The 12,923-nt window shown below is 45.8% G+C and overlaps 1 protein-coding gene across 2 annotated transcripts; it reads left to right on the top strand.

The window, feature by feature from the left end:
- The first annotated feature begins 4,534 nt into the window (after positions 1–4,534).
- SMCO3 (single-pass membrane protein with coiled-coil domains 3) lies at positions 4,535–12,635 on the top strand. Of its 2 annotated transcripts, none has more exons than XM_090042797.1 (2): positions 4,535–5,745; positions 7,553–12,635. In XM_090042797.1, exon 2 carries the CDS (start codon positions 7,567–7,569, stop codon positions 8,242–8,244), a length of 678 nt encoding a protein of 225 aa, XP_089898923.1. In that variant the 5' UTR covers positions 4,535–5,745; positions 7,553–7,566; the 3' UTR covers positions 8,245–12,635. The 2 variants fall into 2 exon arrangements, with proteins under 2 accessions (XP_089898923.1, XP_089898922.1); XM_090042796.1 differs by having other exon boundaries at positions 7,550–12,635.
- The last annotated feature ends 288 nt before the right edge of the window (positions 12,636–12,923 follow it).

The raw sequence follows: 12,923 nt of genomic DNA, 5'->3' as shown, positions 1-12,923 counted from the left end.
TCAATCAGATTGTGTATTACTACCCTCTCCTGTGTTTGGTAAGTCTTCTTCTGAATGTAGTGGTGCTAATGGTGATATTACTTGACTATCTTTTGAAAGCATTAGATTGGAGTTACATAATGCATCTGGCAGCTTTTCTTCATTGTCAGTTGCCACAGGCACAGCCTCTATATTAAAATCATTCCCATCTTGCTTTTGTTCATCTGCTTCCTAAGGTAGTGTATTGCCTGAGCCAGACTGGAGAAAGGCCTTGTCTGTTTTGAAAAATGGGAAGACTGACTGGTATCTTTTAGCTTCTTTTAGTTCCCTTAGTTTTACCTCCTTACATTTCTGGCTGCCTTATTTGTATTTATAGCTAGACATGGTGCGTGTGTGTGAGAAAGAGAAAGAAATGTCCCTTCCTTCCAGGCACTAACCCTATCCCCGTTTCAGTTCTTCTCTGTGCAATGTTTAGACCACCAGGCCTAACTCATTACTCACTTTTGGGCCTGTAAATCCTACCAGCAACACTATGGCTACTGTCCCTGGGATCAACGTCCCTGGTTATATTGTTAAGAAGGATAACCTCGAGAGGGTCCAGAGGAGGGCCACTCATATGGTTAAGGGTTTACAGGCCGAGCCCTATCAGAAGAGACTGAGAGACCTGAACCTCTTCAGCCTCTGCAAGAGAAGGCTGAGAGGTGATCTTGTGGCTGCCTATAAATTAACTAGGGGCATGCAGCAAGGAATCAGAGATGCTCTGTTCAGCAGGGCGCCTTTTGGGGTAATAAGGAACAATGGTCACAGACAGCAGATTCAAGCTAGATGTCAGGAAAAACTTCTTCATGGTAAGGGTGGCCAAAACTTGGAATGGGCTTCCAAGTGAGGTGGTGCTCTCTCCTATCTTGCAAGTCTTTAAGAGAAAGTTGGATAGGCATCTGGCTGGGGTCATCTGACCCCAGCAGTCTTTCCTGCCCAAGGCAGGGGGTCGGACTCAATGATCTGTTGAGGTCCCTTCCGACACTAGCATCTATGAATCTAAGAATATTGGCAGCCAGTAAGTTTGCACATCTACACACGTGCATGCTTACTGCTCAGTAAAAACACCTAACCATGAGTAAATTTGATACCTGCAAATGTAGGTATTAAATTTACTCACATTAGTTACTGCACGGTAATGCATGTGTAGACGCCACCTGGGCGCAAATTTGCTCCCAGGTCAGCTTGGCCACTAGGGGGCTGGCCTGAGGCTAGCCCTATGGCTCTGGACTGGGAGCCTCTCTTGCCCCAGGGCTGGGCTGTCTCTATGGCAGCCCCTGCCACAGGCCTTTAAAAGCCTGCAGGCATTTTGAGCCCTGGGGCACACCAGCAGGGAGCCTGAGAGAACTCCAGGTCCCTGTGTCGACTTGGGCAGGCTGCAGGCCAGTTGCCCCAGCCTGCTAGCCCCCTGGCATCACTGCCTGGCATCTCAGTGCCATGTGCCTGCCTGGTCTGTGCTGTCCAGGCCAGCAGGGCACTGGAGCCTGCTGCAGGGTGCTGTAGGCTCCAGCCAGGCCTACTAGCATCGAGGTCCAGCTGCAGTCTGCTTCTGGATGCCAGGGCCAGCTTCACCTGCCCGCAGTCCTCCCTCAGCAGCCTGCCCTGAGCCTGTAGGTCCTGTAGGGCATTGCCTTAGCTGTGTGGCTGCAGGATACTACCCAGGCCTGGCAGCACAGGGACAGCTGCACAGTGACCCATAGAGCCAACACAGGACCCCCCCATGGAATCCTACTTACGCATGCCCACGCCTGTACCCATGTCCACCACCCACGGCCCCAACTAGTCGCAGGAGAAGACTGGTGATCTTGTGGCACTGTGAGGCGAGACAGAGGTGCAGTACCAGTGTGAGTGGGGTGGGTGCTCCAACACCCATGTCTATGATGTGCTGTCAGGCTGGATGCAGGAGAGTGGGCACAACCACTTGGCACATAAAGATCAAGGCCTTGCAGGGACAGTGGGTGGCCATCAACAACCACAATTGTCAGTCAGGGAGTGCCCTTAAGTACATGCCCTTTATGCAACAACTGATGGAGATCCTTGCACCTCAGGATCCTTGCATCTCAGGATCTTTGCGTCCCTTTAATGCAGCAACTGATGGAGATCCTTGCATCTCAGGATCCAGGTCACAAGAATGCTGTCTACAGCAGTAGGGGTGGCCTACCTGAGCTACTGCCCCAGGTTCCTTTGACCCCAGCTGACTTGGGGCAGGGGGCTGGACTCGATGATCTCCTGAGGTCCCTTCCAGCTCTAATGCCTATGAAATCTATGAAGCCGAGGCCCTGCTAATGCGCCAGCTCTCCCAGAACAGGATCCTCCTTCTGGATTGCCTGGTCATAGTGTTGGAGGATCACTAGCAGACACTCGGGTCTGGCAGGTAGAGAACGTAACCCGTCAGGACAGGTGGCAGGTGGAGGATGCGGCCTGCCAGAACAGGTAGTGGGCAGAGGACGTGGCCTATGAGGAGGACCAGTACAAGAAGGTGTGGAACTGGGTGGACAGGGATTTCTCGGCACAGATTCTGGCCATGGAGCATGAGTAGGTGGAGACACTGAGAGAGTAAACCGCAGTCCTGGCCAGGGCAGTGCAGGCCACGGATGATGACTGCTGGGTGCTGCATACCATTCTGGCCCTGTGTGGCAGGGCACTGATATTGCCTGCCATTTTAAGAACTGGGCCAGGGAGGGGCAGGTGACCAGATGTTGACGGTCATTTTAAGGCCCAGCTCCCTGAGCTGAGGGCAGTTTGTGATCAGCCAGCAGAGAAGAAACAGGGAGTGCTGGAGGAGGTGGTCTGCCAGTGCCTCACACACCCGGTGCCCTGGCCCCCAGTGGCAGGTACACAGCTCTTCTGCACCTTGGCAGGGGGGAGGGGCTGCCACTGTTGCTGTTGCCACAGGTGGTGCTCCCGCCTCCACATGTCCTCTGCCCACTGTGCCTCCTCTGTCCAGGACTCATGGAAGAGCTCACCCCGGGCCACACAGATGTTATGTAGCACCCAGGCTGTGAAAATGACCTGGGGGAGATTGTTCTCAGTGAATCTGAGGTGGGCAGTGAGGGTGCACCAGCAGCTCTTGCGGTGCCCAAAGGTGCACTCCACCAGGGCATGGGTCCAGCCCAAGCAGTGGTTAAAGTGGGCCTGGCAGAGGTCTAGCTGGCTGGTGTAGGGGTGCATGAACCAGAGCAGGAGTGGGTACATGGGGTCCCTGATGACCAGGGGTGGGACTGCCATGGCACCCAGCTGCAGGTCCAGCACCCCTGGTGTGAAGCAGCTGCTCTGCACCACAGTTGGCAGGCCAGAGTTTCTGAAGAAACAGATGTTGCAGGTGTTGCCTACCCAGCTGGCGCTCACATACATGAAGGCCCTGCAGTGGTCCACAACAACCTGCAGCACCATGGAGTGAAAGCCCCCCCCGGGTGTAGTAGGGACAGTCTTTGTGGGACAGGAAGGTGATGGGGATGTGGGTCCCGTCCAGGGTCCCAATTCACTGGGGGAATCTCAGGGCACAGAACATGGCCATCACTGCCAGGGGGTCGTGCACATGGAGCATGGTATCTGCCAGCACATCCTGAAGGGTGCCACACACCTCCAGGACTGCCTCCCCAGTGGTGGCCTTGCCCACGCCGAACAGGTTGCTGATGTACAGAGGCTGTCAGGCGTGGCCAGCTTCAGCAGGGTGAGGGCCAGCTGGGTGTCTGCAGGGTGGGGTGAGCACATGGTGGTGTCCTGCCACTTGAGGTGTGGCTGGAGCAGCTCCAGGAGATCCTGGAAGGTGTCCCAGGGCATGCAGAATGCCTCTAGTCACTACTTGTCATCCCAGGTATGCTGGATGACATGCAGCCACCAGTCCTGGCTGGGCCAGAGGGTCCAGAAGTGGCGTGGCTGGACACTCATGAGGATGACAGTGGTCCCAGCAGTTGCATTCTGGAGCTCGTTGTCAGTGTCACTGATGGGGTCTAAGGCAGGCAGATGGGATTGAGGCAGCAGGTGTGCAGCAACGGCCCTGGGATAGTATGCGGCAGGTAGTTGCTGGACATGAGGGAGCTGGGAGGGCCCTGACAGCCATGAGCCAGGTGGCATTTGGTGCGGTGGGCCAGCACAGCAGCCAACAGGAGTGGTGGTCGTTGCTGCCCGGAGAAGGGGCTGGAGCAATCATGGCATGGGGAGGTACAGGTGTCGAGGACAGTGCTGCCATGTGCTGTTACTGTGCTGGGCATGCTACTCCTGGCCAAGGAAGGGGCTGGCCACAGAGCAGCATGTGGGCCTGGCTTTTGAAAAGGCCTGCCAGCTGCTGCCAGTTGCAGCCAAAGCCTGGAGCTCCCCTGGTGGTGGCAGGGGTCCACTGTAGGACCCCAGGAAGTAGCAGCAGATTGGCAGCAAATCTGCTGCTGCTTCCCTGCACATGTAGATGCCTGCCTGGCATCATTTACTCATGAGTAAATTACTCATTTCTGCTTCCATTGAACTAAATGACAAAATTCCTACTAATTTCCCTAGAAGAAGGCCTGAAATGTCTTGAGTAAGGTAATTATCAGTAAGAAAATGAAGACCAAGAAACATTTCAGGTACAGGATTGTAGGATTTATCAACTATAAGAGATTACTTAAAATATCAAATGTTTAAAATTCTTAAAAATATGACATTTTAAAATTTACATTTAGGAACAATGATTTATTTTCTGTTAATAATTGTCATTCATGTTCTGAACTTAGTATAAACACTATATGCCAGAAGGCTTGGCACTGATCACAGCCCTCACAAACAGTGCTAAAGATCTGAATTTGGCAAGAAGCTCAGCAGAAACTGAAGGAATATGTAGAGGGAACAAAGCTTTGGTGAAGGTCTTTCCAAATCAATCTCAAATGTAAAGGGACCAATAGGGTGGTGATGCCCTCATATCTTACAATCTAAGTTAGGTGACCCTGGTAAGCTCTTGAATGGGAAACTTTCAAATTTAAAAAAAAGTTGAAGAAAATTAGTGGTTCTATCCTTACAATTTTCTTTGGTTTTACATTCCAGCATGTACATAACTCTGAAATTAAGGGGAATTTTGGGTATTGATATTGTATTGGGACGATGGCTTAGTGTTCAGAGGAAAATCAAGACTGAAGATATATATTTATATTTCTGTCAGTGCATGTGTTTATCCTTAGTACACACCCATTTAACTTGAGGAGGGTCTGTCTAGCCATGTGACTGCATCTCACTGTGGTGTGCTGAAGGCTTACCTTTCCTGAGGTATATACTTTTCTGTTAGTTTTAGATTGCTCATCACTTTTCTTCCATAATTCATATGTTTAGAGTAACAGTTAAACAACATGTTTGTAAAGCAATGAAGTATATAGAATACATATTTTATAAATGTTTTGGTGGGACTTGTGTTAAATGTATATGGATTGCTGCTATACTTCTACCTTAAAGAAAGAAGACCTTTTGATCTATCCCTGCCAATCAAGAACTTTTGATCAGCACAAAATACATGAAAGCATTTTAAAACTGCAAGGAGTGGGAAAAAAGACAATGAGCTCTGAGCCTGAATGTTAATTCTAGAGAGCAGTGATACATTAAAATAACCTACAAACCAGGCAGGCAGCAGGACCCAGCTGCAGTAACAATCCCTACAGACTATGTCATCACATTCTATCAGAAAATACGAGAGGAACCCAGTGAAAAGAGAATTCACTGTCCTGCACATCCACAGCTGATTACAGAGACTCTGAATAAAAACAGGTAGGTCGTATATATCATTGACTGCATATTTTTTAAGATAAAGTTTTTATTGGGCAGAAGAGGCTGACGTAAGAGTATGCATGGATATTTGTAGATTATATGGGCAGTCTGACTACTGAAAGTAATGTAATCCCTATCTGAAAAAGAATAAATGCCAAGAAGGAGAGAAAAGGATTTTGGTTTTCAGAACATGCGTACACCAGAGTAATAGGATGAACCTGAAATGGCCAGGGATAAAAAAAATAGGAGCTAGAAGGCCTCTTCTGCCTCTTAAGTGTCTGTTATATCAAGGTAATTTGCATCATCACAGATCCTCACAGGAGGTGAGAGGCTCCATACCAGCTATGAACTGACTGCCTAAAGGAGTTTTCCATCTAATGACTCCTCTGTGAAATCCTATGAAATATGAACTTTCATGTCTTCTCAGGAGAACTTTTATAATCTTTTCTCCAATGCCTGATGAAGGGTGTTTGTGCCCAAAAGCTTGCAATCAAAATTTTTTTTTTTTGCAAAAATCTCATTGGTCTAATAAAAGATATCCTCTCTACTAGAAGTCTTGGTTGCCTTTTCCTCTAGACCAATATGGCTACAACCTGGATATCTGTTATATTAGTGACATTCACTATAACGTTTTGTACTAATTATTAACACATTTAATCTTCTCAATATTTCTACACTGTAGTGCTACTTAACAATCTAACAGAGAAATAATTAGAATTAAATAATCTTAAGACCATTTTGAGTCAGAAAAAAGCCAGTATTCTATTTTCCTTAGGTAGAATTGATAAGGAATAGTACCTGTTTTCAAAATGCTTGGGTTCAGTTCAGTTCATGGTATTTCACTGAAATCACAAACTCATAATGAAGATGAAAAACACGCCCTTCATTCTAAAAGAGAAGCATGAATTAAGTGTTCACTTTTTGACAGCATTATAAGATAGCGAGTGAAGAAAATAACATTAATGCAAATTATTCCACAAAGCGTTATTAAAAATTAATTCAAATTGGCATTTATCCAAACAGTACCACTTGCACTGAAAGCTGATTGAGGAACCAGTGAAATAACTACATGTAATATATCCTACTGGGGTGTGGAATGGCATCTAGTAAAGTCTAGTCTGCAGGGTTAGTCAGATGATTCTGAACTGGTAGTGAATGCAAAAACCAGTAAGGAGAAAAATAGTATGAAGGGCCTGAGTAGGAGGAAATATATACGTATCAATTTCAGATATTCCTAGGATGTCTATCACTGTGACATCTACATGAAAAAGCACGAGCCTTATCTTGAAAAAAATGCAAACTAAAACTCACCCAGAAAAATATTAGGCCCAAGACTTTAGGGGAAGATGTTAAAAGAATTGAAGCAGCGTGTTGCTTAATCTTCTAGTCCAGGGGGCCAGGTGAGTGGTTCAGGGCTGGTGTACAGGTTGGATCCTGTAGGTGAGGACAGTCTGCAGGCTGGATCCACCATGGAGGCAATGTGCAGGGTCAATCTGTGGGTGCAATCTGGCATCCCAATCTGGCCCTGCATGGCAGATCTGGCCACGGAGTGACCCTGTGTTCAGGCCCGCCCTGCATGCCATGATTATGCCCAACTAGATTACCTTACAGTTAAGTTTCAGTGGGTAAAATATAAAGGTGATGTTATCTGTAAAGTTAAACAAGAACTAGTTTAAGCAGATCTATAGTAATGCAACACAGATGTTAAAAGGATCCAGAATACTGTATGACAGTTATCAATATTACCCAAACCCCACCTGCTCTCCCAGACTTCAAATATAAAAAAGAACTTTTCTTTTCTCAGCAGCAGTTCTCTGAAGAATGGCTCTGAGTGACCTCCTCTACCCAGACAACCCAAAGAGACGGCAAGAAGTGATCCGGCTGCACCAAGAGCTGCTTGACTGCATGTCAGCTAACTTCCTTGCCACCAATGAACTGATTGGTGTGCTGAATGCACATTTGGGGTGTTCGATTGCCCACATCCAGATGAGAAAGACTGGCACCATTAAGGAAAACTGTGACATTATCATCCAAGCCATGGGTGACATTCAACAGGAAGTCAGGAAGATTGATAAAGAAATGAAGGAAAAACTGGAGCCAATGCTGTACCAAAAACTTTGTGATATCAAAGAGCCAGAGGTGGGGAAAATAGCAATAGCACACAAAGTTTTTTCAATTATTCTTGGGGAAGCTACTTCCACTGCTGGTCTGTTAGCTGTGAAACTAATTGGCTCAAATGTTATAACCAATACCGTTAGCAAACTGGTCACTCTGCTTGCCCAGATTGGTGCTTCTGTTCTTGGAGGTATTGGAATTGCTATTCTTGGGCTAGGCATTGATGTGGTCCTCCAGGCCATCCTAGGAGCAGTTGAGAGGGATCAGCTGCTGGCCTCTGTTAAAAGTTATGAGGATCACCTGGCTGAATTTAAGACAGCCTCAGAAAAATATTCATGTGCCATAAATGAAGCAACTTCAATAGTGAAACATAAAACTCAGTGAATGGCTTTTTAAGTTGCCTGTAATTGTCACAATGACAGAATTTACTAGATGTAAGAATCAAATCAGTTCATGTACACTTTGATCCTTCATGGCTGAGCACACTTTTTTCTTCAACTTCAAGCATTTTTTGAGGTGGCACCAGGGATAGCTCAAAGAGTTGGAACTGAGCTCTTTCAATAACTGATTCAAGCCCACTTCAGAAAAGTAGTATATGAAAGTACCTGCTTCTGGTGTTTGCTGAGATTATGGGAAATAAAATGGTCATTCCTAATCTAGTAAACTAGTGGTCAAGTAGCTGCACAAGATAAAATCATCATTATGCTTAACTCTAATTCCCAGGTTCTGGAGAGATGCTAGTAGCTGAAAAAAGGTCAGATCTACACTAGAAACTTTTGTCGATACAATAATGGTTAAGAGTGTGATTTTTATAATGTTTATTTCTTATTGACAAAAGCTTGAGTGGAGATGCAGATACACTAACAAAGAAGGTGGGCTTTTTTTTGCCAGAATATCCACATTTGGAGGGTTACTGGTATTGCAACTTTTTTCTGGTGCATACTAGACCTAATCTTGATATATAGGATTCCCCTCTCATGGTCATCTGTCAGTGTTTTGAATCTGTATCTATGAAGCCACCCAGTGCCCTACTTAAAATGAACTCTAATCCTGACAGAGTTGTGGTTTGAAAAATATGTGCGCGGACAATTTAAGCTCTACAGTTAAGAGATGAAAAGAAGGCTCCAGCATTCCAGAGACGCTATGGGCCCAATCATGAAAACACACATGCAATTAATATTGTGCATACATGCAGTTCTTCTGGGTTAAACGGATCTACATGCAGGCAAAAGTGCTTGCAGGACAACTGGCCTACAAGGACATGCTATTTTCTTTTAAGTGATTAATGGATGAGTGATATGGGACGGTAGTGGGCTTATTCAATATATTCACAGCCTGTAAAACATCACAAATACTACAAATCTAAATGTGCCTAGTTTGGAAACAAACGGTTAGAGCAAAGAGTTTGATTTGTATGCCCCTTCTCTGAGATACACTGAAGTTTGGTTTTTTTTGGCCGTTATTTGAATAAAAATTGTCATTTTAAAAATATATTAAACCTGTAACCATATTAATTTTGAGAGCTCTTTTCTCTATTTGGTTGACTTAGTTCATAGGCACTTGTTCTTTGCCTCAAAAATTAGTCTAAAGCTAAATCATGCACGTTATTTAACTAAGAAAGGATGCAATATATGTTACAATACAGGTTGTTTATAAAGTTATAAAGTTTGTGCAGGTTTAAACTTTAATAACTTTGGATGTACACGATAGAAGCAAACTGTAAATGGTGATTGAAAGCATAATACATTAAGTTTTAACAAAATACAGCTCAAATTTCTAGACTTCAATATAACTTGCCATCTTTTGTGACACATCATTCAATCTGATACAAAGTGCCACAAGGGATGACGAGGTCAAACAGTCATAAACTACTGCAAGACTGTTTCAGGCTGGACATAAGGAAGAATTTCTTTACTGTCCAAGCCCCCAAGGTCTGGAACAGTCTGCCATCAGAGGTGGTTCAAGCACCTACACTGAACACCTTCAAGAGTAAATTGGATGCTTATCTTGCTGGGATCCTGTGACCCCAACTGACTTCCTGCCCTTTGGGCGGGAGACTGGACTTGATGATCTTCCGAGGTCCCTTCCAGCCTTAACATCTATGAAATCTATGAAATCTGATTTTCCACCTCGTAGAAAACATTTTCTAGCTGAGTGATTTCATGATTGGCATTTATGAGCCTTACCCTATACAATGCTTATACTATGCTAAAAAACATAATGAATTATGCTTTCAGTTGCCAAAGTTATTGAAGTTTAAAGTTGCACAAGGACTTAAAGGCACCTATATAAGCACTCATATAAGCACCCTGTATATAAACTGTACAGATCATTATATGAAAGTTGTACACAGGCTCAGTTTTTTATACCAAGACATACTGTGACAAAACTATTCAGAAAAGACGCAACAGCGGATTTGTATGGTAACAACTAGGGTATCTGTGTAAAATTTGAAGCAGCTCTCCTCTACCTTTTTATGTTTCTATTCTCATTCCCTTATTCATGTTTGTCTCCCTTCCAACCTCATTTGCCTTCTTTGTTTTCCCTCTTTCCTTGTGCTCTTTTCCCTTTCCTTCCTACTTGCAGGCTTAATTTCTTCTGTAGCCCTTAGTAGTCTAAGCCGAATATACCTCAGCACGTATGGCAATAACTCATTAAGCAGAAGAGTACTGGAAAGACACACAGACCAAAACATCTAGCAGACCTTTCTGGCAGCTTGTCCATCTTAAGAAGGAAAGAAGTACATTTCTGGGGGGAAGCGGGGGTGGGGAGGGGGAATAAAAAGATAACATTTTCATTCACCTTTATACCTTCTTGGTGATACTGGGAAAAGAAAGATACATTTTCCATGAAGTAGAAAAGCAGGGAAGAGTGAGCTTATCACTATGAAGTATTCATATTGTAGGCTGTGGCAACCAGCCAGTCCCACAGAGTACAAAGCAGTGACCTCACAGAGGCCTGGGGCTGGTCAGCAATTCTGCTTGATCCAGGAGATGTAGCAGTGACCTCACAGAGGCTTATGCATGAGCCAGACAGGAGGATCTCTGTATTTTAGTGGGTTTTAAGGTAATGGAGGCAATCAAGTCCATTTATCCTGAATTTGTTAAATGTAATAAAGAGCTCATTAACCAAGTCTGGCATGAAATTAGAGTGACCAGGCATTTTTATAGTGGCCTTCAAAGAGTTGCTTTCATGTGTAACAGTAGATACTTTGCTCCAGTGGAGAGTGTTTGAAATAAAGGAGTGAATGGAAAGGATAACTTAGTGCAGTGGGGGCCAAACTTTTGAGGAGGTATGACACAAATTAGCCGTCCCCTCCCCACAAGACATTCAGATCCCTTTTCCCTGCCCAGCCTGCTCGTTTCCTGCTTTTTGCCCTGTGCTTCCTGACTGCTCTGCTTTCTGCTCCCTGTCCTATCCACCACCGTGTTGCTTGTCCCCTCCCCAGATTGCTGTGTGCCAAACATACAGGTTGCCTGTGCCACTTGTTGTACTTAAGCCACAGGTTGGCCATCCCTGACCTAGTTTGTTATGCTTTAAGTAGGTAGAGACTGGGTTTTAACAGAACAGTCTGTGGCAGTCTTTTACATTCACTTGGTAACACAAGTCATAGGGTTGCTTGAAGCTGTAGTCACTTGTTTAACTACTGATTTTGAATAAGGAGAAACAGCCAGCTTCTGCATTTCTCCCATCTACACACTTTGTGTATGCTGGCTGTTTCCAAGTTGCCTGGTAGATCACGTGTCGTGCAGAAGCATGTGCCACTGGAACATCCTTCTGTGCACTTTCTTAAGTAGGCCACATCCAAGTTGCCTTCTGGTTTCCCTTAATAAAAAAATTAGAAACATTTTAGAACTGCTACTTAAACATGAAATTGCAGAGTAAGAAATCAGCCATAAACTGGACCGTGTTAAGTATGGTTTAAACAGAGACTACAGATTCTTATCCCATTACCTGGATTAGCTATGGTGACCTCTACATTCCTTTGAGTTCTTTCAGCATTTCCCCTCCCCTTCACTTTCCCACCTATTGTATTCTAATCACTCTGCTTTATTATGACATCCTTTTACAGCATCTGGATTATCTGATGCCAGCAGTCTTTCCTGCTCAGAGCAGGGAGGCTGGACCTGATGATCTCACAAGATCCCTTCCAGCCCTAAACTTCTGTGAATCTGTGATACAGTCAAAAGAGCAGTCAACCCCAGCACTTCTGTGTTCTCTCTATATATCTTATGTCACAGGCAATCCCTCATAGTCAAGGATCATCGTCTTCCACCACTGCCTTATCTGTGGCCCGAAGACGCCTGACAAGACCATTTCAGGACTGCAACCGGGGCACACGTTTCCATGCGGGCTGGGCAGCTCTGGGTTCTTGATTTGGTCTGCCGCACACTGTTTTTGCTGCTCCCACTTTTTCCACTGTTGTTGTGAGGTCTCAAAGTACCGAGATCCTCACAACTGACTCTTCCTGTTTGGGGCCATCCTGGGTGATAGCCCCCCAGGAGCGGATGCTGCATTTTTTCAAGTGGGCCTTGAGGATGTCTTTGGACTGCTTTGTCCGCCCTTCTCTTGAGTGTAGGCCTTGACTGAGCTGTCATATCTTATGCCAGGGGTGGGCATAATGCAGCCCATGGGCCAGATGCAGCCTGCCAGGCTATGGGAAAAGGAGGAGGAGAGAGAAAAACAATTAGAAAATTAATATTCATCAGCCCCTGGCTGCCTGTCATGCAGCTCTCAATGGCTTGCCAAAACTTAGTAAGCACCCCTCCACCGAAAATAACTGCCCGCCCCTGTCTTAAGCAGTAAAATCGGAAACACCCCTTTCCCTTAGCAGAGCCCAGGCCCAGGTGAGGAGCATCGGGGTTTGGCCCCAGGCAGAGGCTTTGAGCTGGGGCAATACTCGGCTACGCCAGGGTCGAGTCAACATGGGCCCCGAAGCAACTGACACCAGCGCGGGAGAGCGGGCTGCACAGACCCGAAAGCCCTGCTCAGGCCAAACCCTGACTCCACCCCCGGGGCCGCCCCCGCCAATCCGCTCCCTCCCCACCCCCATGTGACTCACT

This window comes from Crocodylus siamensis, chromosome 4 (assembly GCF_052110815.1).
Source record: "Crocodylus siamensis isolate JL-2025a chromosome 4, ASM5211081v1, whole genome shotgun sequence".
NCBI lineage: Eukaryota > Metazoa > Chordata > Crocodylia > Crocodylidae > Crocodylus > Crocodylus siamensis.
This window is presented reverse-complemented; position numbering and strand designations above follow the sequence as displayed.